The following is a 27708-nucleotide window of genomic DNA, read 5'->3' on the forward strand; positions in this document are numbered from 1 at the left end:
AAACAAAGCAATCCAGAAACCCCCTCCTCAAAAAAACCAACAAACAAACAAACAGGTTGAATTCTCTGTGTCAGCACCATTATTAAGAAGACACAGTCGGTTTATGATTTGAAAGCTGTTTCATCAGACAGTATCATCTTTTTTTTTATCATTTTCCTCCGTCAGTCTCCAGTTCTCACCTGCCGCCGAGCTCCGCCCCCTCCGGCTCCACGTGTAGGCGGCCGAGCAGCAGAAGGGAGGGGGCGGGGCATAGAGCTACAGCAGCCAATCAGATGAGAGCGCCTCTCCACAGCGATAAAAGAGCACGAGCTCCCCGGCAGCGCTCACTGTTCGGCTCGTGCATATGTGACGCCGCAGTGGACTCTCCACCGCCACACATTTCCACACATCCAGTCTTCAAACGTTGGAAGAAAACTCATTTCTATTTAGACTTCTGTTCCTCTGGACTGAACCCACAAAGCAAAAGGAAAAAAAAATGCGTCTGATCCAGAACATGACGACCATCGCGGAGTATCCGGCCGCGGAGCACTCGGTGCCCAGCCGGGCCATGAAGATAGCGGTGATCGGAGGCAGCGGAGTGGGCAAAACTGGTGAGTCCGTGTTATTCCAGCCTGGCAGCGTGAAGCGACGAACCCGGTCTGATGTTCTGGAAAGTGACGTTTTCTCGTCCGTTTGCTTTATTTCAGCGCTCGTTGTGAGATTCCTGACCAGGCGCTTCATCGGAGACTACGAGAGAAATGCTGGTGAGTCACAGGACGAGGTGGAGGAAATCGGCCTCTGTGCTACTGTAGTGCTGCAGACGTGATGGAAAACCGTCTTTTTCTTGTGTGCACAGGGAAACTGTACTCTAGAGAGGTCCAGGTGGACGGGGAGCAGGTCACCATCCAGGTCCAGGACACTCCTGGTGCAGAGGTGAGACCTGATTCCTCCTCTCTGACAGACTCAGCCCTGCTTACAATCTCTGTGAGGTATCAAACCTGTCAGGGTGAAAAACTGGCTAATCTAATTCAAAGATAGTATAATCTAATTCACCCTGACCGGCAAAATCATCTCACCCCCCTTTTGACTTGGCACCAGTCCAGCATTGAGTGTGTGTGTGTGTGTGTGTGTGTGTTGAGTCCGTTGGTCTGGCTGTCTAATCCTGCACTTAGACTAATGGCTGTCTGAGGCCAAGGTAAATGATACTGAGCCAGATTCCTCAGTCACCCACATTTCTCTGCTCTCGAGGGGTAATCCAATAGCTCTTGTCTGCCTCAGTCAGCATTCCTGTCAAAATATCAGTTACATATAGCGAGGGGACATTTAATCAGGTCTGAATTGAGGAAAAATGGTTCAAATGTTCACTGGAGTTAATAAGTGCCTCTTTCTTTGCTCTGCAGATGACAGATAATGGCATCAGTCTACCTGACCATGTGTCCTGCTCCATCCAGTGGGCTGATGCAGTGGTGCTGGTGTACTCTGTGACGGACCGCTGTAGCTTTGACCTGATCGAGCAGCTGCACCAACTTGTTGTGCGCAGCGGTGGTGCCAATATGCGCCCTGTGATCCTGCTGGCCAATAAGGCAGATTTGCTACACCTAAGGCGAGTAGACTCCGAGCAGGGTCCTCTGATAGCGGGAAACCTGGGCTGCTCTTTTTACGAAGTATCCGCCAGTGAGGACTACAGCCAGGTGCACGGGGCCTTCCACAGGCTGTGCTGCCAGCTAGCCAAGCAAACCCCTGCTGTCTCCAACTCTTCCAACAACTCAGCGGGTGTTGCCATGGAGAAGAGGCGCTCCCCGCTCATCCCCAGACCAAAATCTCCCAATATGCAGGATCTGAAGAGGCGCTTCAAACAAGCACTGTCTGCAAAAGTCAGGACTGTTACTTCAGTGTGAGCAGTGGAAGTGAAAGTGGTCCAGAGTGTCCACAGAAAGAAAAATAGCAATGCAGGGGGATGAAAAGAGGACTCTTAAAGGCCTGTGCCAGTACGGCTGGAGAAGGCAGGTTCGATACAGTGGGAGGCGGAGGTCATGACCTAAGTGAAAGGTCTCAACAGAAACTATGTGAGGGGGGGCATAGGGGTGGTTTATTGTCCGTTCAGGAGCAGTAAAAGAGGATTGAGGGCTCACAAGCAGCTGGGTGAAGGCGACTGAAGTCCAAACTCTATGTATGAAACCAGAAACGGCAGCTCTGAAGACTCCACTGCGTATTTGCGTAGTGCTACCCACTGTGGCAGTTCTGTGTTCAGACTGCCACCACTTAGCATTGCAAATAACTGTTTTCATGATATCAGCCAGCTTGTTTCAGGGCTCTGTGGAACTTTCACTTCAGCATCTAAAAATCGGGGATTGTGTGGTTAGTGGGGAGAAGCAGAGTATGTAGCATGTGGCAGTTTTTACCACTGATGCACTTTATTAAAAAAAAGCACCAGTCCAAAGGGCTTATTTATTTGTTTCAAATTTCACTTTTTTGTTCACAATAAAACGATACATTTGATTCTGTCTTTGTCCATTTATCACTTTGCATGTTATTTGGCTGCAGAAACAGATGTGCATGGCACATGGATATATATATATTTTACTGCAGACAAAACTTGCCGCCAAGTCTTCATGCCCTTGGTGATGCACAAATTCTTACAGGAACAATGAACATTACTAGGTCATTAGTTGTACAGCTGTTCCTACGATGTTAAAATGTTTTGGTTCTCTTATATTACAATATATTATGGAAAACCTGGAGTATGGTTTATATCGGTAAGATCTCAGCTTGTTTAATTGGGGAGTCTTAGGAAAACTGCAAATTCACAGCTAAGACCAAAATCTTATGAAGCATTTTTTTTCCGTCAACCCTGAACTTCTTCACTTAACACATTTAATTGTAACGAGTTCACACATGCGGCTTCATTTTAATACAACCTGGTTGAATAAGGCCACAACTGCACCTGACTTTTATCAAAAACAATATATTCATCCAGTCACCATCCAGACATGACCGTGCATGCAAATAGGGTACGTGCACAGGGCAGGTGTAAATCACATCCATGTGTGGACCGATTGAAACCGATTATCTGCTCTGCAGTTGAGCTGTGTACAAAATAGTATGAACTATAACAATCAAAGACAATTTAACTGCACATCACCTGCTAGCAAAGACAGCAAGGTCAGGAAAATGTTTTTTTATCCATGTTGGTAGGAGAGAATGATCAGGCTCAAGCAAGGAGTGGGCATGGGTGTCTGTGTCGTTGTTTCCAAAAGCCTCAGATTTTATCTCTGCAGACTAAAATGTAAACTCAAATAGGCCCAGTAACATTTTCAGGTGTTCCAGTCCCTTGATAGCTCTGGACAAGTGTGGATGGCAGGCTCAAATGGACCAAAACAGATGTGCTTTAAAACTAAATGTATTAGCGTGGAGGCAGAAGTTCATGTACATGCAAACAAATAAACAAACAAAAGATGAAAAAGCAACAGATTTTATTGTTAAAGGTTAATTAACCATTGACATAAGCTGTAACTGAAACATACTGTAATTTTGCACCTTGTGTGTCTGTTACACACACGCAATCCAAATAATAATAATAATAATAATAAAAAAAAAATCTAAATCAAACAGACCAAATCTACTTTTATGTCATAAGTTTATCATTTACTTTCAATTTAATCAGATAGCTTTCACACAGATTATTTTCCTTTTGTATGCGCTGCACGAGTTCATTAATGTGTGTGTGTGTGTGTGTGTGCATCTCCACGTGACAATCTTTCAGACACCAATGTCAGGCGTTAGTCTCCGGGTGGTGAAGAGCAGCTCGGGGATATCTGTCGGCCTCAGCAGTCTGGTAGACAGAACAAGCACCTGGAGCGGGGCACAACACACTCACTGAGGTTAAAGTGGGTCAAGGTGTGTAACCCGATGTTCGTAGATGAAGTGGATGGGTGTAAATTGCCCAACAACAAGAAGCAGGAGGGTCACTGTCCAAATGTTTGTTTGACTTCTACCAAGGATGTTACGCAGTTTGTTTCAGTGGCCCGTTGCTGACACTAAAATCAAAGACTAAATTTTCAGGGTAAAACTCTCCTTGATGACAGCGTCATGTGACAACAATCAGAAAGACTTGAAAGTTTGTGTTGAAAGTACTGAAAAAAGCAAAATAAAGGAATTTTGTGAATCTGTGTTTGTATACAGCTTCACAAAGTTTCTTTATTTTGATTTATTTCACCAGGAAAATGTGACTTAAAAGAGCATGATTTAAAAGTGCCAATCCAATTCTGTGAGGTGCATGTCTGAAAAGGCCTTTGGAATTCATTGAAACTAAAGCGAATTCAAGCTGTGTAAAGAATCAAACAATTGGTACCCACTTTTAACATTCACGTGTGAAGTTTGTTGGGGGGAGTGACGGGTGGATGAGCGTAGAGTCCGATACACAAAGGACATACATGGATGCACTTTAGCTGGTATTACCACATTCAGTTTTTAGGCAATAGGCCAAAAAGCCAGTGAATGACTTTCAGTGAATGCTCAAATGCAACGTTAGCTGAATTATGAACTCTTTTAATGCTTCCTAGTTTGAATGAGAGCTACATCTCTCTTAGGTTATTAACAGAGGTGCTCAGTTCTCCTGGAGTTGTGTTGCTTTAACTTGGGGTCTCCATCTAAATTTGGCAGCATGCCTGTTTGTGGTGGCAGAGCGAGTGTGTTTTAGAGGGATTTCATCCAAGTGCCAGACTGAAAGTTTGCAGTTTGCTTTTAGTGGGACTTTGTGAATATGCACTTCTCACACAGACTTTGGCCGCACCATATAGTGCGTATATGGGTTCAGCTTATTGTGTGTCTGTTGAGATCTGTGTGTGTGGGCCAGAGGGTTATTATATAAGCATGTGTTTATTCAGTTTTCCTGATTATAGATGGAAGGCTTTGATCTCTGCTGGCCTTTCATTGCCTCCTTGCCAGAGCCTTTTATTAAGACAAACCCAGATTACCCAGCCTGATCCCCTCGCACTCTGGCTTCCTTGCCCTCTCCCCTTTACTCAGTGAAAACGCATTCATCTGCATGTTTTAGAGGCCGTTGTGGACAGCATGTGAAATCAGCACTTCAACAACGCAGACAAAGGCAAAGACATCTCATTAATTCATGCAAAGATCAGATGACATCCTCACCTTTACACCTGATCTAAATGATCTGCTACGTCGGTCAGCGTTTGTTCGCTCACTCTTTGCCAGGGTCAGGCTGTGCCTCACACGTACGTGTGTCTCCTTACTATGTACGATTCAGCATCAGTAAAATTCTCTACTCACTACTGAATGTGTATTTCATTAATGCTCGGTGTATTTTAGTTAAGCCTTTCCAAAGTTTACAGCTGGGAGTGCTGCCAAGTTAACAAATTTTAAGTGAACGAAATGAAGACCACCTTTTGAGCTGTGCTTCACGTTCATTGGTTCCCTTATCTTGTGCATTGTAAAAACAAAGGTTTACAAAGGTTTAATGACAGCATCTACTCTGCACACAGAAAAGAGGAGTGATGCAGTTCAAGTGCTGAGCTGATGCTAGGCAGGATGTGAATAGCTTATACAGTCCAGCCATATACAAGCTTTTCTTGTGTTTATGACTGGATGGCAAACGCAACTGAAACAGAGCTGAAGTGAACCTGCATTTCGGCTCTTCATTACACACGTAACAATGAAATGCAGTTGCAATCGCCCTTCAGATTTCATTGACAAAAAAGAATTGTTTTGAGAAATTAGCAATTTGTATTTTTGAATGATATGACGAGCATTATTGTGCAGAAGCAGACATTTGTAATTGACACGTTGGTGAAAGAAACCAGACTCCTTCCAACTCACCTGCATCCCTGGTTTGTGCGTGCTGACGATCTCTTTTATGAGCCGAAGCTCTGCGGGTGTGACGCCTCCAACCAGAAAGAGAAGCAGCAGAGGGTTGTCAGCGGGATGTGGACGACTCACCTGGAGTTAAAAATGGAACAATGTGATTGGTCAGTGCCTTTTTTCAATGCCAAGTGTTGATATGTTTCTGTAATACAACAGTTCAGGGAACACTTAATCATTTTCTCTACATATCATTATCTTTGTTCCTCTCTCTGGCTTGCTGCTGAGTCACTGCTCAGCTGGACAGCAGTGATAATGTACTGATGAAAACGGACTCTGCCAAGACCTGGGCCACTGTGGTTTACGGGATGATGTCCTCTCATCCTGGTGTTATGGAGGCTGACACGTGGACATGTAAGCAGACACACGCCCTCATAGGACACGCAGACACAAACAAGTGGCACTCATAATCAGGTAAAAAGTTCAAATAGACATTTACTGGTGCATGTATGTGAACAGCAGGGTAAACTCTGTGTTTCTGCAGATGGTGACAGGCTAGAGCAGGATAATGGCTTTTTGCTATTGGTTGGCGGGCTGTGGCTGTAAATGCTAACTGAGTGATCAGAGCTGCAGGGGGCGGACCTGAAGTGAGAGTGGCTGTACACGTGAAGCACCCATGGGCTGGCATGACAGCTGTCAGGGATGGTACAACATGTGTGTCTTGCTAAAAATGTGTGAACAAATGGTTCCTATTGGGTGTGTTTATGCTGAATTTGAATGTACAGTGAGGCCTCCGATCACAGCGACAGGGTGCCTTTCATTGTGGCGTAGATCCATCACCTGTGTGCTTACTGGTCCAACGCTACGGTACAGCTGTATATGTACTGCAAAGGTCAAGTGAGGAGGAGGGTGAAATAAAAAGTTAAGTAACTAAGTAGCTTAAAGCTAAATTACGTAGGATGCACCGCAGGAAGAGAAAGCAGATAAACTCAAAAGGTCTCATAATTTACACGCTTCCTTTTCCTTTTTAAATATTTAAGTATTCATCTCCATCCAACTCCAGATAGTGGATATCACCCTTTAAATGGGAATAAATGTGTTTGTTGACACTTTTTTTTATTAACAAAAGATCTCTCTGATACAATATGGGATGTTTAAATCTATAGTTGCAGGCGTTAATCAGATGGAGAAACTGCTGTGGAATTAACTTTTGAAAGAGCAGAGCACACACACTCATGTACGCACGCAGACACACGCAGACACACACTGTTTTGTTACAGACAGTTAAATGTGATGGTTTAAACAACAGATCAAAAGGTAATGGGTCCTGATCCAGACTGGGGTCCACTCTACGTTAGCGATATAAACTTTGGAGCATGTATAGGTCCTGTGGTTAAAAATAGAAGTTTTATTGGGGTATTTTATTCGTCTGTCTGAGTTGGTGGTTTGTAGGTCAAGTTCCTCAATTTGTGTAACCCCAGGCCATGGTTACACAACCAGTATAATTCCTTCCCATGGGAAATCATCTGCTGTAGCAGAGCCAAATGTGGGATGATGACATCCTGTATTGTGATCTGCTTTGTGGTGGATATACAATCCACAAGCCAAAAACTACATTAATGTCTATCGCAGAACACAGCTTGGGCAAAATGTAAGTCCAAATATTCTGATCTAAAGAATTCCTCTGAACCATTCACAACTTCAGAAGACTGAATGAACCACCAGATGAACAAGTTAAGAAAAAAACCAACTGATGATTGAATAGAATCAGTGTGCTCAGTTACTTCAACAGATTTCCATTCACTGCAAATCTAGATGCATCAACTTAAAAAGGTAAAGTCTGGGTTAAAGTGGATTAATAAGAAATAAATGTGAAATGTAATAATACATATACTTATAACATAACATATAATAAATAATAACACATAATAACATTTAATAAACAATAACAATATGCGGTGTTATATTGATTGTTAGGTTTTTGCTCCAGACTACACAAAGAGCTGTTGTTATCTGCAGATGTTTTACTCTCAAAATAAAGTGAAGTTTGATCAAAGAGTGAGATGATTAATGATCAGTGCTAATGGTTTGTGAGTTTAGCACACTGTACTCCACACTTTAGTCCACTTCATTGTTAATGCGATGATTGGATGACCCAGGAGCCAGCACACACTTTTGTTTTATGATTGATTACCAAAGTCCTGGGGGTATTTTAAAGATGTTAGATGTCTATCAGTGCATGTGGAAAATGCACGTGGCCATTTCTACTGTTTGCTGGTAAATCATAAAACATGAGGCATCTTGACTCTGAGCCACGCTGCACCAGCTACCGTTTCAAAATCACACGCAGTGTTTAACTTTGCTGTGCTTAAGCTTTTGTTGAGGAATTGTTGTCGTTGCGGGTAAATTGGTGGTGCAGATGGAAAAAGCCCTTGACCATGACTGCAGGGTTCAATTTCCAGCTGCCATGACTCTGGGCTGAATGTTTACAGAGGTCAAAGGTGGAAAAGCAGTGAGAGAAAAAATTTTGACTGCTGTTTATGCTTCCATGTGGTGCGAGAGGCAAAGTGGGGTGGCGGTGGACATTGTGGGACTTAAATTGTGAAGCAGAAACAAGCAGCTGGTGATGCCATGTCGATAAATGTGGCTCCTAGATCAAGATAAGATCTTTGTAGAGGTTGTATTGTGTTGTTCATTCAACAGTGCTTTATTTCTCACATAAGTGTTCTGTGTGTGGGTCTTAAATAGGTCTGACCTTCATAAACATACTGAAGCCAGTCTTGAGCAGATCTGTGAGACCTCCGGACATGTGCTCAATGTCTGGACACTCAAGTCTCTCAGGATGAAAGACTTCTTCCAGGATCTGTCGCAGAAAAGGACGATAGGTTGCCTGGAAACCAAAAAAAACAAAACAAAACCATACAACACATAATGAACATAATGATTAATTAATGCCCAAAACAGCACAGTTATAGTTACAGGAATGCAATATATGTACACACATCTGCACAGAAAACAACTGTAAAAGAAAGAAAAAACAAAAACCTGTAACTGAATAATAGGCTATTTCAGCAGTGCTCTCTTTTTAGCCTCTGCATAGTTGGGTGAATGGCAGTGGGTGTGAGAGACAGTGGAGTTATAAACAGCTCTGTCTGACCACACAGGCCGCTGACTTATGAGTCAGTTCAGGATGAGGAGCTACAACACTGAAGCATGTGGTCAAACATAGTATCAGGTATTACGAGGGACATAACTCCATAATGAACAGCCTTCTTACTTGTAAAGTCCTGTGAACAAAACGTTCTATTAATAATCCCAACAACATTATCCAAACAACTAATTCAATTTACTTTTATTCAAAGTTTTCGAAGAAAAACACATTTGGATGTTGGCGTGTTATTTTTAATAATACTTATTGTGTATACCATACATGCTGATGAATGACACATCTGCCCAGAAGTACAGACATAGTGACGCCCCCACAGGTTCATATCCTGCTACCCAAAAACAGTCAGCACCTCCTGTTTAAATTCGTCAGACTGGTCAGCTGATATTTTTTCCTTCCTTTAAGTTTTAACATCATGAGATATGAAAGATACAGTATACATATGTTTTATGGGTGATTAAGCTGCTGGGATAGCATGAGTGGAATAGCTACCGCTACCAGAATTAAGATGTGGCTGAGAACACGGAAAGTCCTGACCTGCTTTATGATATAAATAAATAAATAAATAAATCTACTGCACAGGTTGTGTAAATCCCACATTATATAAACTAAACTGAGAGTAAACACATTAATGATTAATGACTGGCTAAATAACACACCCACACATGCACGCAAACAAGTGGCAGTATTACCAGGCATAAATGACAAATCCTACCCACAGTCATGTTCACTCCATTTTCACCTGCTTCCCAGAATGCTTAAGGCAAAGCCATTAAACCTCCACCACAAACACCCACATGATAAAAATAATATTAGATTTAGTCATTGGATTTTGATTTTGTCAGTACAAACGCAAGCAAACGGTGAGGCACACAAACATGCACACACACAATGTTTTTTTTTTTTTTTTTAGGATTGGAGCTGGATAATCTCTTTAATAAACAACAGTGTCAACATCAACTATAAATATGCCTGCATCCTTTCCAGCAACAAGTCACGCAGCAGCCCAGACTAATAACATATGTAGTGAGGAATTTTATAAAAGACAGGTGTTTTGGACGCCCAGAATCTGTATGAAATATGGTAACATCCCCCCTTTATGAGTTACAGCACTGAATTATAGTAAGAATATTTTTGCAGAACTTGACAGAAGTGTCTGAGTGTTAAGCTGCTCTTTGGCAAACTTCAGGGCTGCAGCAATGTCTTTTTAGAGAGAGGAGCCTAACTTTCTAACATGGACACCATGTTTCTGTGTCTGCTAGACTTGTAAAATAGACAGTCTAATGAAAAATACCTTTATAATAACATACTGAAGATCTGCAAAGAAAAACTCTAGAAGACACAGACTAAGGCAGTAATCATTTTTAGAGAATATGTGTCTGAGGCAATTTTATGTCATTTGGACAGATAAGGGTAATATATAAAATTCCAAAACATGACTTTTGGGAGTATCTCCTAATGAGAAGTTGTACAACCTCTGCACAACCAAAACCTGATACAAGAAATATACACTGATCATCTCTTGAGAACATTTTTTCCTCAAAGTTAATGTGTTAGAAGAAGAAAAAGACCTAATTGTCCAAAACTGTAACTCTTGTGGGGAGTTCCTGGACTCCAGGGATCAGTATCTATCAAAAGCGGGCCAAAGAAGGAACATTGGTGAACTGGGTGATGCACCTGGGCAACGAAGGCAGGCCTGTCCTCGTCCAGTCCTTTAGATGAGCTACTGTTGCTCAAATTGCTGAAAGTGGTGTTGACTTGGCCTCCAATTTCCCCAGATGTCAGTCCAATCGAGCATCTGTGTGATGTGCTGGACAAACAAGCCTGATCCATGATCCATCTGCTGCTAACTTCTTGGTACCAGATACCACAGTAAACCTCCAGGGGCCTCAACGGTTCAGTCAGGGAACCAACAAAATGTTAGGCAGGTGGTCATAATGTAATGCTTCATGAGTGTTACCAACCCTGCTGGTGGACAGCTGAGGTGAGAGATGCTGTGAAGCGGAAAACGGAGTCCTATAAAGCATGGATTGCTTGCGGGACTCCTGAGGCAGCTGACAGCTACTGGTAGGCCGAGCGTTGCACAGCTTTGGCGGTTGTTGAGGTGAAAATCTTGATTGGGCACATTGCCTTGAGTCTGTGTTGGTTGCCTGGTAACCTCACCGTGACAACAAGACTCCAGACAGTCTCAGGCTCAAACTCTTCTCACTCTTCATTTTAAATGATCATATACAGTCCAGTTTTATTATAAATTTGACTAGGTGGATAAGTAACTTGGTTGAATTGCTCTGTTAAATTAGCTAGAAGTCATGTCAATATGTTATATTATGAAAATATGTTCCATTTGTTATTATATAGTTATTATACAATAATAATAATAATAATACCGCTCACACTTATAAAAGTGCCACCATAAACTGTGGTTTACACAAGAAAGAGATCAATCCCCGATTATATGGCAGGGCCAGGAGACTCCAGCTGCTCCAGTCTTCATGACTCATAATTCATTGATGCATGTTTGTTTTTTTCCAGGAAATTTTGCTTCCTCCAGTTGCACACAGCATGGCATGTGAAAACAAAATGTAAGATGTTCATGCTGCTCCGCAACAAGAATACATGTGACCGTGAAGTGTTCTGCTGTCTTCTGGTTAGTTATGGCTCCATTAAAGGCAGCACACTGGAGCCAATAGAAACCCTTTGATGCTCTGATTAACATGCTTTCCTTTTGTGATGATAATGACATGTTAAATAAACATATGTCCAGTGTGAAGAAAATATATCCATTTACTGCTGTTAGTATGTATTAACTGTCCACTCAGTGGTAGTCATATCTGAAAACTAGGGGTGTAATGATTCACTTTAACAAATATTCGATTCATGGTTGCCGATTCGATTCAAGGATGATCTTGGTTCATTTAGAGCGATTTGATTTTCGATCCACACAGTGACTTGAAGTCGATTCAGTAACTTTTTAGCCAAAAATTCAACCAGTGTGATTCTGAAACAAAGACCTGGATTCTGGACAGTGGAGGTGAAGTTTCAGAGATCCCTGTTGTACAGGGCTAAAGGTACCGTGCATTGTGCCGGATCTCCAGCGAGTGTCGTTGGACTGTGATTAAAAAAAGATCCACATAAAAAAAAAACAAAAAACAAAAAACAAACAAACCTGTTGATGCGGGATATTGTCCGGTTCGAGCAGTCAACTGAGTTCATCTATCAACAGAATGAGAGTAACCAAACTAACATCAGCCAATCAGCAGGGGTGGACAGCAAGGAAGTCAATTTATTTGAATATTGTATTTAAGCACAGTTTTTGAGTATCTGTGCTTCACTTGAGTATTATTTTTGGGGGATATTTTTATTTTCACTTCACCACATTTGAAGGGCAAATGTCATACTTTTTACTCCACTACATTTCTATTGATGCTCTCGTTACTCGTTCCTTTCGCGCTAGTCTCACCTACATTACACACCTCTGTGTGTGTTCCAGGTAAGAATATGGCCATGATGTATAATACTCATCCTACTCCTGCTACTTCTGCTGTTGTTTTCAACATAAAAATAATCTCAAAAACGTTCAACTAACTATTCAACTATTTCTTCAGAGGTGCCTGGACTGTCGGCGTTTTGTTTGATCCCATGGCCCCTTAGCAGATTCAGAAAGATTTGATGTGTTTCCGTGGTTTATTATTTGGCTTCTACAAACAGCGACCGACTTATTTAGAACACCTCTGTCTTTGCAAAAGCCAAAATGTTTCCACACACAGGACTGAGAAGGTGGCTTGCAAATTTCTTTCTTGCCGTCTCCTCCGCCATGCTGCGTTTTGTTGTCGTTCTGAGTTTCCACTGCTGTTGGCGAGTGCAGATGACATCGCAGACAAGCAGACTTAATCGAGTAACATTTAACGCGTCTAAAATGCTAAAAACAAACAAACAAACACACATCCATGCAAATTTTCTTTGCTTAAATCTTTACCATTCTTTACCATTTTGAATGATTTTAATCTATCTATATATATATATATATAGATAATCGATGAATTGATTAATCGTTACACCCCTACTGGAAACATATGAACTCTCTCACACATCAGAGTTCTAAGTCTCATTTCACCATTTAGTGAGAACAAAATGACTAATTTGCAACACAGACAGTGGGGAGAAAAAAAAAAAAAACCCACACGCAAAAAGGTGTGACCCTTGTCAAAACCTCTTAAGTCTGTCTGAACACAGGGACAGCCCTGACATGGTTTGGAAGACAGGTGATGAATTTCTAATGTTTCTTAAGAGCAGCCAGTTGTAAACAGATGTCGTGCTACTCTGAATCTATTCTAAATAATTTCCGTGCTTTAGCAGGAACAGAAACAGGCTGTTCTGTCTTAAAAAAAAGTACAATAATGCTTATAGGAATGTGCAAGCACTCAGATAGTTACAAAGATTGTGTGACATTTGACAACATTTAAAGATGATTGGTAGGACAGATCATGACAATAATGATCCATATAAAAAGCAGGATTACGACTTTTAATGATTTGTTTGGAGGCTTAAGAAGTAAGAAAGGAAATGAAAGCTTGTACTGACAGCATTCATGATCTCATAGAGTTAAAGTAATAATATGATATTTTGGAAAAAATGCTTATTCTCCTTCCTGCCAAGAGTTAGGTGAGAAGATTGATACCACCTGCATGTCAGCATAAAGCTACAGCCAGCATGTGATTATTTTCGCATAAGAACGCAACTAAAAACAGCATCTTTAAACTGACTTTCTCTTAGTGTTACCTTCCACGAAACACACTTCAGATAACATTAATGACAGGCCCAGCAGTGAGTCTGTTCATTCTGACACTAGCACAAGCTCATTGGAGGACGCTGAGAAGTTAATCCCTTGTATTTGGTGAGACGTGCTCTCCTCCAACTTTTAGCAAGAAGGTGAACACGCTTATTTCCCAAAATTCTTTTGAAAATGACAGTGTATTACTAAATGTAAAATTAGAGGGTTGTGGCTAAAATTGAACAGATATGCTCCTGAAAATAATAAATACATAATTTAAAATGTTTTATTTCTCAATCCTCCTGAACACTAAAGCCCCAAGGCTTCTGGTAAGAGCAAGGCTCTCTGCTTTATGGCTTAATGAAATGATGAATTATTTAGAGAGAAGTTGTACAGGCTGTTGTAAGGGTTAAACCTAAGTAAAAGTAGCAAGCGTGCTATCCGTGGCCTACAGTTGAGTTCTCTGATAAGAGCCAGCCATTGAAAATGGACAAAAGCAGCAGTGAAGCTGTCATTGTGCCTTTCCTTAAGAAAAGGTAGAAGGCTAAGGCTAAAGCTTTCTGATGCACCCAGAGAGCAGAGTTACATAAGCAAAAGACAATTTATGAAGAGGCCTCCACAGTGAACTCGGTGCTGTATGCCTGTGTGACGCAAACTGGAAGGAATACATGAGCAGCAAAGGCCAGAGGTCCACGACTACATCTGTACCTGGTGAATGCCATATGTGGAGGAAAATGAATAGCCGATATGTCTCACAACTGAAGACATGGAAGAACAGACATATTGTGTTTATCCAATTAAAGGGAACTATTAAACAGCACAAAAAGAAACGTGTGCCTTAACTATGACAATGTTCGTTTGTGTCTCTGACCTGGTGAACTCCATCGCTGGCAATATAGATGGAGCGCAGCTGCTTAAGGTGTTCTCTGGTGTAGCTCAAACCTCGCAGGGTCTCAAACATTTCTTCCATTGAAGAATGGGCTTGCTCTGTGGTCAGCTCCTCAGGATTTGCACAACCTAGCAACACACATACAGATGTGACATAACAGAGGAAAATCTTTAAGCAAGTGCATCATTGTAATGGTGGACTAATAAACACTGCATCCACGTAATATCAAACGCGGCGTGCATCTGCAAGAGGGCTAACTATGCAAGTAAACATTTGTGTCTGCAAAATGGAGCTTTACGACATTGCATGTTGCTTTTTGCAGGTAATTTTCTCAGCTGGGTGTACACTGAAAGCAATTATCAAGGAAAACACATGGAAGCAAGAGGACAAGAGTGCCTTTATTTGAACATAAGCCCTGCTGTCTAATCAAAAGCTAATGTTGCCTGGTTTCTAAAGACATGAGCAAAACGACAAGACTTGCTGTGAAATAAAACCAGACCAAAGGAAAGAGGGTGAAGGAAAAAAATGCACATTAAAATGTGAAAACTGGGTAAACAGAAAGAAAGCAAGGTTATAGAGAGAGCATGAAGAACTTTATTGAGCTGTGGGCAAAGTAGGTTATCTGGAACGGGCCCTTCTCCTTTGCACGGCCCCAAATGTTGCTGTTTTCTGTTAACAAGACAGTTAGCTGAGTTACAGAAGATAAAGTAGAAAACCTTATAGATTACTCAATGCTACATAAACCGAGCCCAACTGTTGCTTGTGTGTTTTAAAAAAACAATATTCTCAATCTATGACAGACTTTCTTTGACTGGAACTTTAAGCTCCTACTTCCTCTCAGTCAGGAGCTATGAACTGGCTGCCAAGATAAGAAGATTAAGCTGCAGGAACGACTTCCCGTCTTCTCCTCGGGGCTTTCCTGCCCCACTCTAATTTGTGCATAGTAAAACTCTATATTGCTGAGAGGTTTATCTATTGTAGGTCTGTTGATTGTAAGGATAGTTTATCTATTGTCTGTAAGCATTGATTCAACACAGACCTGCTGCTTGTGGACTGGTCACAATATGCTATTAATTCAATGTATAGAATCTACTTCTGTTTGAAACACTACAGAGTATAAAAACATAAAATAACAATCCACAAACGTGCAAGTGTGTGTAGCTTCTAAAGGCATTGGGAGATGGCGCCTATATTTACTGAATGAATAATTAATAGTACTTAGTACAACCCTTCTGCTGCGTGGTCCTGCTGTTAATAGTTTTTGGATGATGCATTATCCACTGTGAGTTTTGTTAAAATTAAGTTGATCCAGCTCTATGATATGCTCATGGCATAATGTTGGAACAACAATCAGCGCCTTTCCGTGTTTGTACCCTTTATGGAGCACACTCACAATGATATTTCTTAATAAACCAATTTCCTGGAGCCAGACCACAGAGTGCTTTGAAAGAAATGAATACAACCTTAAATCCAATTGTAAAACCAACAGGAAATCAATGTAAATCGATTCAACTATCCAGAAAGGTGTAGACACAGCATGTGGAACTTTCTCCAAAGCAAATAACAGTGACTTTTATCTAGTTTGTAAACTATGCAAAGTTTATGAAAAACAAAGCTGAACAAAAATCCCGAATCTGCTGACGTGTCAAAGGATCAACATTCAGTTAGCTTTATTCTACAGAAGAAATCTGGAGGATAAATGTGTGCTGATTTGGATTACCTTCCAACACACTTTCAATTCTTCCACATTCACTTTCATATTCATTAACTTGAGACTGCAGAGAAAAGAAAATCAAAAAACAAACTAGGACTGATAAACTAGGATTTTCTGGAATTCCAACTCTGATTGAACTAATTAGGTTGAACTCAAAAGATTATATATTACTTCTGCTGCCATGGGGTCATCATCCAACTGTCAACTAAAGCTCTCACTTCCAGATTACATAACAACTTGTATGAGTTCATTTGTTCAACAGCACTACTTTGAAGTGAAGGTAAGAACAAACACATGCCATTAATAGGCAAGTTTTAACGATAAGATCAAACATTCAGGAGATGTGTGGTAGGAATATCACCTATGATACAATGACTCTGCCCGTAACACGGTGCAAACTGATGGATTGTAAGGGCGTCCATGCGTCTCCTAAATCTCCTCCTCAGCCCTGTAATGAGGAGAAGGTTATGTCTTCCACCGCGCTAAAAACTGTCCCAATACAGACAAAAAAATAAAATAATAATTTCTAAAAAAATCTATATACACTGAGGAATGCATCAATGTCAGCAAAGTTAGATAACATACACTGAAACAGCTTGACTTTGTCAAGCCTAATCTCTATTATTTGTTCTCTGTTAGTTCAAATTTAGCACAGCAACTCTGTTTTGAGTCACTCTCTGGAGGAATGTAAAATGTCTGGCTGGGCAGTTTGCTCCCCTGTTCAAGCCTGGCTGAGAGGAAAAACAGCAGGGCTATTTGATGGAGGTGAGCGTGAAGATGTGGGTCTTATCTCTCCAGACACCTGGAGAGGAGAAAGGCATCCTACAAAACAAACAACAACTGATGTTTGTCTCTTGGCATTTATGTTGCCTGGGTCTGAGCTGTCTGACTTCATGGTGGAAAAATATGGCTTAATACAAGATGATGGATACATGCCACGGATTTTGAAGCCTCTGTTTGAGGATGTCTACATGTTCTGTGTGTTCATGGCGATAGTTCACTGCATCAGGAGTGGGCTGGGTGTATTATGAAGGCTGGTAAGGAGGAATCTGTTCCGGTGCTTGCATGTCTGTCATGAGAAAGGTGGCTGACAAAGCACACAATGAACGCCCCCAGGGAAAAGGCTTTTGCTGCAGTGGGCTGCTGGATGCATCCACCACCCCCCTTTACCCCACCATCCCGTTACACAGTCTGTGGTTTAGATGTTGATCATGGAAATGCAGGATCCTGAGCATGAGCAAGATCAGCAGACATCCAACTTGGCCTGGAGGCTGAACACCTGTATCTGAATTCATTTCACGCAACATTTCCTCCTCCACCCACAATATCAACATTGCACGCTGTCTGATCTCTCTCACGCACATATGTTGGTTCCGATTAGTTCAAATCCAATGCATACTAAAAGCTAATGGAACATCTACCTAAATTACTTTAATTTTAGTGTCGATTTAATGATACAACCTTTTGTAAGACTGATGTTTTTAAGTTCATATATTATTTTGCTATATTTTGCAGTTCTGCACACTGACTGCAAATTTATAGTCTTATAGTGTCATGTAAAAACTAACACAGTAACCTAAGGCTGATTCAGATTCAGATCTAGATGACTATACTGGTCCCAAAGGGAGCAATTCACAGCCACTTGCAATTTGCAGCTCACCATTTTTACATCAACAAAAGAAGCAAATAAATAAACAGGCAAATCAACATTCAAAGACTGACTCAACAGTCGGTACTCTGCTTCGATGAGCGAGATTAGAGATGTGGAGAAAAAAAGAGAAGAGAGAATGCCGTTTAGACGGGAAATGGCTGTTTGGGGGTTTTCTTAATTAGATTTACTGAAGAACTTACTAAGAGATGAGTGAGCAAAACTGTGACAACAACCGAACCAGACGATTACAAAAGAATGCAGGGTGAAAGGATGAAAAAATAATAGAGAGGATTGCGGACAGTTGGCGACAGTGATTCAATCAAGAAGATGATTAAAATGATGATAACAACCTTTACGTAAAAATAATAATGTCAACTTGATGTGATGGATGTTGGCTCTTGCAAAGTCCAATTTCGTGAAAATGAATCGAACTGTGAGCTTGCCTGAGCTCTGGCTCCTGTCTGGTGTCTGCCTGGTTTATGCCTGATAACAGCAGACTTTGTTTGCTCTGTACCCTCTTTAAGCTTGTCTCAGCAGCACATGTATCAGCTCTCCAGCTGAGCAGAACAAGAGCTGCTATTGTGACAGGGTCAAAAGGCATGTGCATGTAGCGTGGTTGTACTGTGTCATATATTTATTTCCATTTTATGCTTATTGATCCACTTTGCACGTTTGCTGTGATTTTGATCATTTTAATTTGGATTATTTGTTTCCGGTTAGTTTTAACTGTGTTAAAAGAAGATGGACTGACCCCGGGAATACCACGTCCACAGACAACCTGACCTAATTAACAGGTGAGTGAGTTGGTTGCAACAGACGCTGGAAGGAGCTGTCCAAGAAAGAGGTCCAGGTAGCCACCACACACTCGATGCTGCGGCCGAGGAGTTGAAGTGAGGAGACGAGCAGCAGAGGTGGCGTATGGTTGTCCAGGCAACCAAGGGGGTGGCAACGGGGTGACGGAAGCATGGACATCAAAGTAGCTGCGGCACCAGATCTGAACTTAACTTGGTTTTATTCGGACAGTTTTCATTATTTAACATTATTTAACAGACTGGGACTTCAGGCCTTTTTACTTAATAGCGCCTCATAAGTAAATTATATTGCTGTAATGTGAATTTGGTAGAAAGTGTCCCTATTTCTGACAAGTCAAGATTGTAGGGGAAGAGGAGTGGCAAATAACATACAAAAAATGTGTCAAAGCAGGACGTCACAACTTCTGTTCTGGACCTGTAGAGCTAAGTGATTTGTGGCTTTGTATCCAGGCAACCGTATGCATAATGAATCACATGATTGCGAGTTAAACTAAAACCTTGCAAATACTCAGATCACGAACTAGGATTCTCTCCAAACGATGTATACAATGTTTTTGATGCCCAGTCCTAGTTTTTCTGTACTGAAGAAACAACAGTCAGTCCAACAGTGCTACAATTGAGATTTTTAACAGTTTTTGGCGACAACCATTGAGCTCTGCAGTTTATCTGGATTTGGATGCACAGGCAACTTGCGTTCAGTGCTTATGGTAGTATTGTTGTGGGACAAAGAGTTTTGCCAGCCGTACCCTTTGACTCTTTCATGAATCGTAGTCGCTACAGTGAACAGCTATTCAAAAGTTAATTTCTTCTATATGCAGGGGCCTTGATGTCAAAATTGCACATCAGTCTCTGCAACCCATTGATCAGCTGTTGCAAGTGCAAAAAAAAGTCCCCGAAACCAAAATGGCTGACGGTAGGCCAGAAGTGCAGCACAGGGAAAGAATGTCTGTCCATTCCTCCTATTCTTGGAGACCCTTGCAGGTAAAAAAACAAAAAAGTATTTCATAGTGTTCACATAAACATATTTAATTAATTAATTAATTAATTAGTTTAAAAACAAAAAATCATCAGTTAAAAGTTCAAAGCACATTGTCCAGCTTAGTGGACATGTCACCTACTAAGGTGAATTTTCTTTTTTTATGCCTGGAGAGCAATAAAAACACTTGGTAAAAAATCCTGATGCATGAAAGGTTTAAAAAAAAGGGTCAAAGTGTTGGATTAGCATGAAAAAGCAAAACCAAAACTTTGAGGAAAGAGAGACTGAATGCAGAAGTATGTAATCAATGGAAGAATGCAAAGAAATATGGAAGTAGGAAGGCATTTGTGCCGTTTATAGGATTACAGGACAGTATGGGCTCTGCTAAAGAACACAGGGGACATGAAAATGGAGCAACGCACTGTTTCCTCAACAACCAATACACACTGCTACAACTCACCATGACCCAACAATCAGAAGTAATCATTCTGTACTTATCAGGGGAATGTAGACATTGAAGCTACTTATAAACATCTCAGCTTATTTTGAAACCTGGTCAAAAATTCTATTCTGGTCTGAGAAAAGACAGAGTACGTGATTTTTGGAAGGAAGGCGAAATGCTGTCAAGTCAGACAGAGAGAGACAGAGAAGGGAAGGCCTGCAGCAGAGTGATTTTTGATCAAATGTAATCCTGTGAGGAATGCCTGGGATCAGGAAAATCTCTCTGCTAATGTACCGCAAGACGAAAGAAGAGAGACGGAAGTGTTTTCTCTTTGCATGGTGCTCGAAGTCACCCTGGTAACCATATAATCACCAGGTCAGGAGGAAGTTACTTCCACAAGATGAGACTGACATGAGCAAAGCAGAGCTGCTCAAAATAGGCACAGAGGTTTCTGAGAAGCTACAGTGAAGCCTCCGCTCTTACAGCCAAAGCAAACAAGTGAATGGAAAAACATTTTGTGCTGCAATGTTGAACTTTTGAATATAAAAAATTAACGAGAGCAGGCTCCATATAATTTTGCAATAGACCAATTTTCACACAGTCATAACTCTGTTTAAGTAGTTGATGGGTTTCCAAGATGAAGAATTTTGGATTAGAGAGGATTAAGGCATCCATGTATATAGTATACACATGCAGGTAAACTACAGAGATTACAGAGATCACTCATAATAATGCATCAAATCAAGATGATTCAACTAGAGGAGAATGATCCTTTCTTTCATTTATTTAGTTAGTTTTGCATTAGCCACTATATTGTATCAGAAGCTTCCCTTCCTGAGGTCATAATAAATATATGGCAATATTTAAATGAGAACCGATACATGAAAACACATCCTGATCATTCATTCATCGGCAACCCTCACAACGTACACGAAACAATAACTCAGTGTCATTCGCATTTCTGGGCATCCTTCTTGAATGTTAACTCCAAAGGCTAATTCATTGATCGGCTAATTAGCTAGTTAGAAGTGAAGTGCAGATTTAGACACCTGTACACCCTTGTACAGTTGCCATTAGACAACAGTGTCATTCGTATATAACTGTAAACTTGTTTATATATGCTTGAAAGTTGTCAGCCTCAAGTGGCAACTTGAGGAACTGCAGTTTTTGGTACTTCTGCATTGGCCTCATTTTACAGCCCTGAATAGTTGAAATAATTTCCCTCTTCATGCAGGATATAATTAGGAAATGTTCTGTTTATATCATCTCTTCCATATGCACAGAACACCAACTGAAACTTGGGGCAAGAGGCAATCCAAATCTAAATTTGAATTTCAAGAAAATCTGCAAAAGAGATGCTAATCAATTCAAATGTATCCCTGTCTACAATTAATGTGCAAGTATCAGAAGAGCGGCCTGTGGAAAGAAAGGCCTGATGCAAATTCACAAGTCACAGCCTTGAAACAGATGCAGAATGTCACTTGATAAAAAGATGAGATGAGAAGAGCAACTGTCAAACCTCAACTGGAGATGGTAATTCTCTTTGGTTCATAATGAGGATATCATACGTTCCAACTAGTACTACACACTGGAAAATTTAAGTGCAATGGTAGGCTGACAGGCACACGGCCCTCAGTGGCCGGCTTGCTGCATCAGCACACGAGAGATTTGTCTGAATTCCGGCGGTAAAGACTTAATCCTCTCCAAAGAGGTTGGGCTGAGAGAAAACACAAGACCTGCTAATCTGGGCTTCTTCATAGACTCTTTAGGATGTGCAGAACAATGGCCCTCATACTAGTTATACAAGGAAACACAACAAACACACACAAGCATGTGCACATCTCAAGCAATCTAAAATGTGTCCCCAAAACACAGCGAACATAATATGGAGCCATTTGTAAGTTTGTGTTCCTGCAGATAATGAAGCCAAGAAATCGTGAGTGATAGGAGCATACATCACAACCACACCATACACACACACCCTGTAACCACAATAAGAAGCACTCTACTGCCTAGTGTGATTAATTACAGGCTGAGAAGGTGTGGTCGCAGCTCTGCCTTGTAGGGGGAAAACTCGCTGTGGTTAAAGTAGTCCATGGGCAGCATAACTGTGGATAACAGGGATCGGCACGTAAAACACAGCGTTGAGTGCTTTCTCAGCCCGGTGGTTGTGTCGGTGGCATGTGGGCTGCACAGTGGCGAGGCAGTAAGACCCTCAGATGCTGTGTTGTCTGTTAAGACATGTGCAGATCAAACAGCAGGTATGTAGGAGTCACCCATCGAAGGGTGGAAACACCTCGCTGCCACAAAGGGAGTTTCTGTCTGCGCGTGTGGGGATGGCAAAAGACAAGAATGAGCATATTGCCACACGTAGATCAGAGAGCTCCACAGATGGAGATGAAAAAAAGAGATGAATGAGACAGTGGTTTGAATAACAGGATAACAACCTGCTCAGGTCATTATCACACACGTACACACACACTGTGAAATAAGCAGCGCAAAATTCAAATCACAGTCAAAGCAAATCCTCACCTTAAGATGTGTCCGAAGTGGCCTTAACTCACTTTATCTTGACGTCACACTTTCTCTTACGGTTCTCAATATTAAAGTTACTGCTCACTGAGGAGTTGCTAAAAACATATTCGGTTTTTAACTTCAAACAAACTTGATTATTCCAGACACTGTGAAATAAGCAGCGCAAAATTCAAATCACAGTCAAAGCAAATCCTCACCTTAAGATGTGTCCGAAGTGGCCTTAACTCACTTTATCTTGACGTCACACTTTCTCTTACGGTTCTCAATATTAAAGTTACTGCTCACTGAGGAGTTGCTAAAAACATATTCGGTTTTTAACTTCAAACAAACTTGATTATTCCAGACAATGGCTGTTTGATGGCTGCAAAATTGAAAACTTTCATCCCTGTAAAATAAACTCATGTGTCCCAATTGGAGGCCATGGTTGCCTCTTGGATATGGTCCCTCACTGTCGTCTGCTACTAGCTGTACTATTAGACTCACTGAATTTCACTTTGATCCTTTGTAATTACAGTGCTGTGTTTTTGTGAGTGTGTATCATTGTGTGTTTTAATCACGGCAGTTATAACGTTTCAAGCATGGTTTCGAGGTAGTTCAGTGAAATCAGGTAGGGTATTGAGAAGGCAACTGACAACAGACATGGCAAAATTAGGACTCTGCACGCAGTGCAACATGACTCCCTTCCTTCATATGGAATAAAAGGTGGGAGCAGGGCAGCAGAGTGTGTGTATGATACAGTGTGCGGTGGGATAGTCAACAAACCTCTTTTCCACATCACTTCTGCTGTGGCTGTCTGGCTTGCTGGATATACAGTATTTTAGCTCTCCTGTCTCATAAATCTCCCAGTTACATAACCACATCCCAGTGGAACGCAAGGTGATTTTCTCCATGTCTCCTGCTAAATATAAAATGGATACATGTACATAAATTAGAAATCACTCATATATATACACACACACACACAGGAGCTCAGTACCACAAAAGTCACCAGTCCAAAACATCTTGGTTCAAATAGTGTGCCACAAGGTGCTTATGTAGAGATTGCAGGATTTCTGTTTCTGTGAAAGCAGTGCAGTTTACATGATGACCCGATCCCCTCCGAAGGTTGAAAAGGCTGCTGGCACCGAGCAAGAAAAGTGTCGCTCATAAAATTTGATTGTCTCCCTTCTTTGTGAGTCTCTGTGTCGGTTATGTGTGCACAAACACACATTTGCATGTGCTTATCTTGCGTGTTTGGAATTAGCAGCAAATGTGAAATAAGATAGCTTTCATTAAGAGTGAACCTTTTGGGAGATTTAATTACACTCTACAAGCCCAAGCTATTTTATTGTATTATTGGCTGACTATGAAGATGTTATGTAACGGAGAAGGAGAAGAAAGAAAACTAAGATAAAACTAACACCTGTTTATACGCAGATCTTACATAAGAATGATGTTTGATTTAAGTTATTCAGTTGGACGTGATCTTGAAAGCTCAAGTCTGATGACCTCTGTTATCTGGGAGTGTATCTGTCTCCCACGCAGGTGACCTGAATACAGTCTGGTGCACCTGAGCTCAGGGCACTGAAGGTGTTAAAAGCTGTCCTCATTCACACTCTCTGCTTCTCCCTCTCCCGACAGGCACTTCTCCTGGTTCAATTTGGGTCACTTTGGTTCGTTTCTCCTGCCTCGCTTTTGTTGCTTTTATTCCTTCCTTTTATTTCTTTTATTCCAACCCTCACACTACAATTATTTCATTTTTTTTGAGGGGGGGTTGATTGTTATGATGTGTCTCTCTGGGTGAAAACATCAACATTTGAGAAAAATTTTAATTAGGGTGAGAAACATTTTTGTATGCCAAATGCAAAATCAGGAAAAGCTGAAGTCAAACATGCAAATGGTCTCAGGTCCAGATGCCTCTCCAGTGGGTCAGGCACTGAACCCGGAGAGAGTGGTTCCTGCATGTGTTTGAAGGAATGTCATTAGCACCGTGATGACTGAGTGTGTGCGTGTTTTCCATGCCAGGACAAAAAGACTGATCTTTAATTTGGTGAAAAATGCTGCTGCTGCATACACATGATTAAATTGTGTGTGTGCACAGTCCACCGCCAAAGTATGAGTGTGTGTGGCTGCGATTGCCTGTGCCGGCAAGGAAGTTTTCATCACTCCTCAATTCAAGATCATTCCTGAAGCCCGGCATCAATGGCTGCCATCAGGCCATTCCACAGAAGAAAAATGCTCACAGCGCTCCAAGCTGGAGCTGGCATGAGTACTCTACCCGCTGACAAAGACATTGACTGTAGGACCATGCGGTGAGATACAACATCTCATTTAAACAAGTCACTGTGCACATACATACCATAGGTAATCATGCTGAGCTGACCTGCTCACTCCTTACAAAGGGAGGTGCTGGTGATTACAATGATTTTGGTTAAACTACAGTCGACGTACATAAGTAAGGTTATTCTGCCCCCTGAAGGGCCACAGTGGCTGTGCAGACAGTTTTGCTTTCCACTCAGAATACAGCTGAATCATTTGTTAGCGTATTGCAGCTTCAACACTTTACTAGCATGTATCTCTACAAGGTAATTCTTAGAATGGACGCTGTTCCTCTGAGACTAGCAAACCTGTTTTCCACCAACAGAGAGCCTTCTGTTGGCCAAAGGAAAGCCATGTCTTATCTCCCTCTGTTTCACTTCATGTGTTCAAACTCAGGTGGAAGAACCACCCTCACAATGACAGGCGATCAATTTGGCTGGAGCTGGAACAATAATGCTGTTTCAAAATATTTATTTTCTAAATAAGAATGAGGTGGCAGAGCAAAACAGAGAAAACAAACAAACAAACAAACAAAAAACCTTTCTGCCTCTTAACTTACCAGGATGCATACATTTCATGTACTTTAAATCAGTGGTTCTTCAACTGCTTTAAATCTGGTATCCAACCCAAAGCTTACCCCACACTGAGAATTGCTGTTTTAAATAAATAGGCATACTTGTGTCATTGAAGTTTGCCTGGTATTCGTCACTGTTTCACAGAGCCACAGAGGTTGGCATATTGTATGTTAATTAAAAACCACTAGTGAACTGGAAATAAAATAAAATAATAATAATAAAAAAAGCATCAAAGGAAAATAGAAAGAAAGAAATTCGCCTAGCAAGCACAGGGACACACTTGAAACAATGCCACACGATGAATTTCCACACATCACACACAAGCGCTTAAACCAGTCTGAGCGTCTTTTTACTGCCGCTCTGTTCACTTTAGAATTGAATGTCAGACCTTGTTTCTTACATCACACGTCTGGTCCTCTGTGGATCTCCCTGTTCTGACAGTTAATCCCTCCTGCCCGTCCCATGACTTCGACTAAAGCTAAAGAGTGACGCTGCTCCAAATTTATAGAGCTGGTAGCCATTAAAACCATTAAAACTAGACTTGGTCCCTTCATTTTATTCACTGAACTTTTTAGCCCACTAAGCATCCACCCTGTTCCCATCCTCACAACTGTGTATTTGCGCCATTTGTCTTAGTCATCTTTTTCTGTTTTGTTAGCTGTGTTAAAGTGACCTCTAGAAATAAAATAACCATTTATGATGAGATCTGGTTTGAGAGAAAAAAAAAGAAGCATTTATGAGTTACATTTATAAAAGCAGAAGTCAGTTCTCACTCCTGCACAAGAGTTACTAAATGATTTTCATCTGAATACACATTCTCTTTATCCTATTCAACACATTATGAAATCACAGCATTAGATGCTGTCACACCTGCACTGATGTCATCATGTTTGCTAATCAGAGAACAGAGCAAAAATGTGATTTTTGGGTTTCTGACGTCATCCGGAGGTCTGAACTAATTACCAACATGCCAGTGACTGTTTTTTCAGGGTACAAATCGGTATCAGTGTGGCTTTTAAGACAACTTTGAATTGGTGGTAACCGGTAACAGTTTCTGAACTAGCCGCACATTGATAGCACAGTATCTGGTGGTCATAAAGCCTAAAGTGAAGGGAGGTCAGAAACAAGGTTAAATATGAGTAAACAAAGACTTCCTCCCGGAGGGTGAATTCTCCTGCACCTGGACTTCTCATTACTGCTGCGCTCTGAGTCTGCTCAGCAACAAGCAACATATGTGGCCCAAAGGAAACAAGCTCATGGCAGTGTTAGTCTCCAACAATGAATCAAACACAAAACACACACACACACACACACACACACACACACTGAGAGAGAAAGAGAGTTCTGGGAAAAAGTACCGGCCAATAAGGTTTCAATGAACCACCTCACCAGTTTTCATGACTTACCATAGCAGCACTACCTTGTGCTCACACGCTAATAAAAATCCACATAGAACTACGCACAAACTTGTATATTGACACAAAGTTAAACGGGAGGCAGCCCAACAGATACTGGCTGCACAGGGAGGGAGCAGAATTTATTTATGAGTCACTTTGATCCTTTTCAGGTTTGCTTCCCCTTTGCTTCTCCTCTGTTCCCCTCTGTCACATTCATCTCCCACTATCAGTGCTGATACAAGAGACCTGCCTTTTCTGTGTCAGTATGCGCTTTCATTTCTTGTCTCACGTTCATCTTTTGTGCGTGAACGATGTACATGTCAGGTTAAGACAACTCATGTTATCATCCTTATAAGCCAAAGCACAAACCAAGGCCTACAACCAGCAAGTAGACAGACGAGCACCACTCTTCATTTACTTCATTATTGTCTCCCTGAGGTCTACACCTGGGGCCCAGCAAAGCCTCTGTGTGGTTCTGCCATACACTGCGGGAAACAAGACATTTATTAAAGCTGGACCAGGAGGAGGAGAAGGTAGCAGGTGTGTCCTGCGTTTTCACTGACCTCCCTAAATTTTCCAGATTTCAAATGTCTCACAATCAGGGGAATTGATGCCACAAAGCCCACTTCTCCCTGTGCTCTGAGAGAGCAATGTATGACTCAAACATACAATAGTACATAAAC

At 41.4% G+C, this 27708-nt stretch overlaps 2 protein-coding genes across 3 annotated transcripts in view; one reads left to right on the forward strand and one right to left on the reverse strand.

Annotated features, from left to right (window-relative positions):
• Window positions 1–242: 242 nt before the first annotated feature.
• Window positions 243–2478, forward strand: rasl11b (RAS-like, family 11, member B). The gene is made up of 4 exons (XM_029500894.1): window positions 243–590; window positions 687–743; window positions 836–912; window positions 1380–2478. Exons 1-4 carry the CDS (start codon window positions 476–478, stop codon window positions 1875–1877), a joined length of 747 nt encoding a protein of 248 aa, XP_029356754.1. The 5' UTR covers window positions 243–475; the 3' UTR covers window positions 1878–2478.
• Window positions 2479–3095: 617 nt separating this feature from the next.
• The window catches only part of scfd2 (sec1 family domain containing 2), a 90657-nt gene continuing 66044 nt past the window's right edge, over window positions 3096–27708 (reverse strand). Inside the window, exons 6-9 of one of the 2 annotated variants that reach the window (XM_029500892.1) lie at window positions 14608–14753; window positions 8555–8689; window positions 5818–5937; window positions 3096–3831 (exon numbers count right to left, since the gene is read on the reverse strand). In XM_029500892.1, the coding sequence (XP_029356752.1) occupies window positions 3739–3831; window positions 5818–5937; window positions 8555–8689; window positions 14608–14753 (494 nt within the window). In that variant the 3' untranslated portion in view covers window positions 3096–3738. The remainder of the gene's footprint in view (window positions 3832–5817; window positions 5938–8554; window positions 8690–14607; window positions 14754–27708) is intronic. The other variant, XM_029500893.1, reaches the window with a different exon arrangement.

The sequence above is a fragment of the Echeneis naucrates genome, chromosome 4 (genome assembly GCF_900963305.1).
Source record: "Echeneis naucrates chromosome 4, fEcheNa1.1, whole genome shotgun sequence".
Classification (NCBI taxonomy): Eukaryota; Metazoa; Chordata; class Actinopteri; order Carangiformes; family Echeneidae; genus Echeneis; species Echeneis naucrates.

Bases quoted from the DNA above. Each gene is read 5' to 3' on its own strand.
- rasl11b (XM_029500894.1), top strand. From the start codon at position 476: ATGCGTCTGATCCAGAACATGACGACCATCGCGGAGTATCCGGCCGCG. The intron at 744-835 runs GTGAGTCACAGG...TTGTGTGCACAG, and splicing joins AGACTACGAGAGAAATGCTG to GGAAACTGTACTCTAGAGAG. The intron at 913-1,379 runs GTGAGACCTGAT...TTTGCTCTGCAG, and splicing joins AGGACACTCCTGGTGCAGAG to ATGACAGATAATGGCATCAG.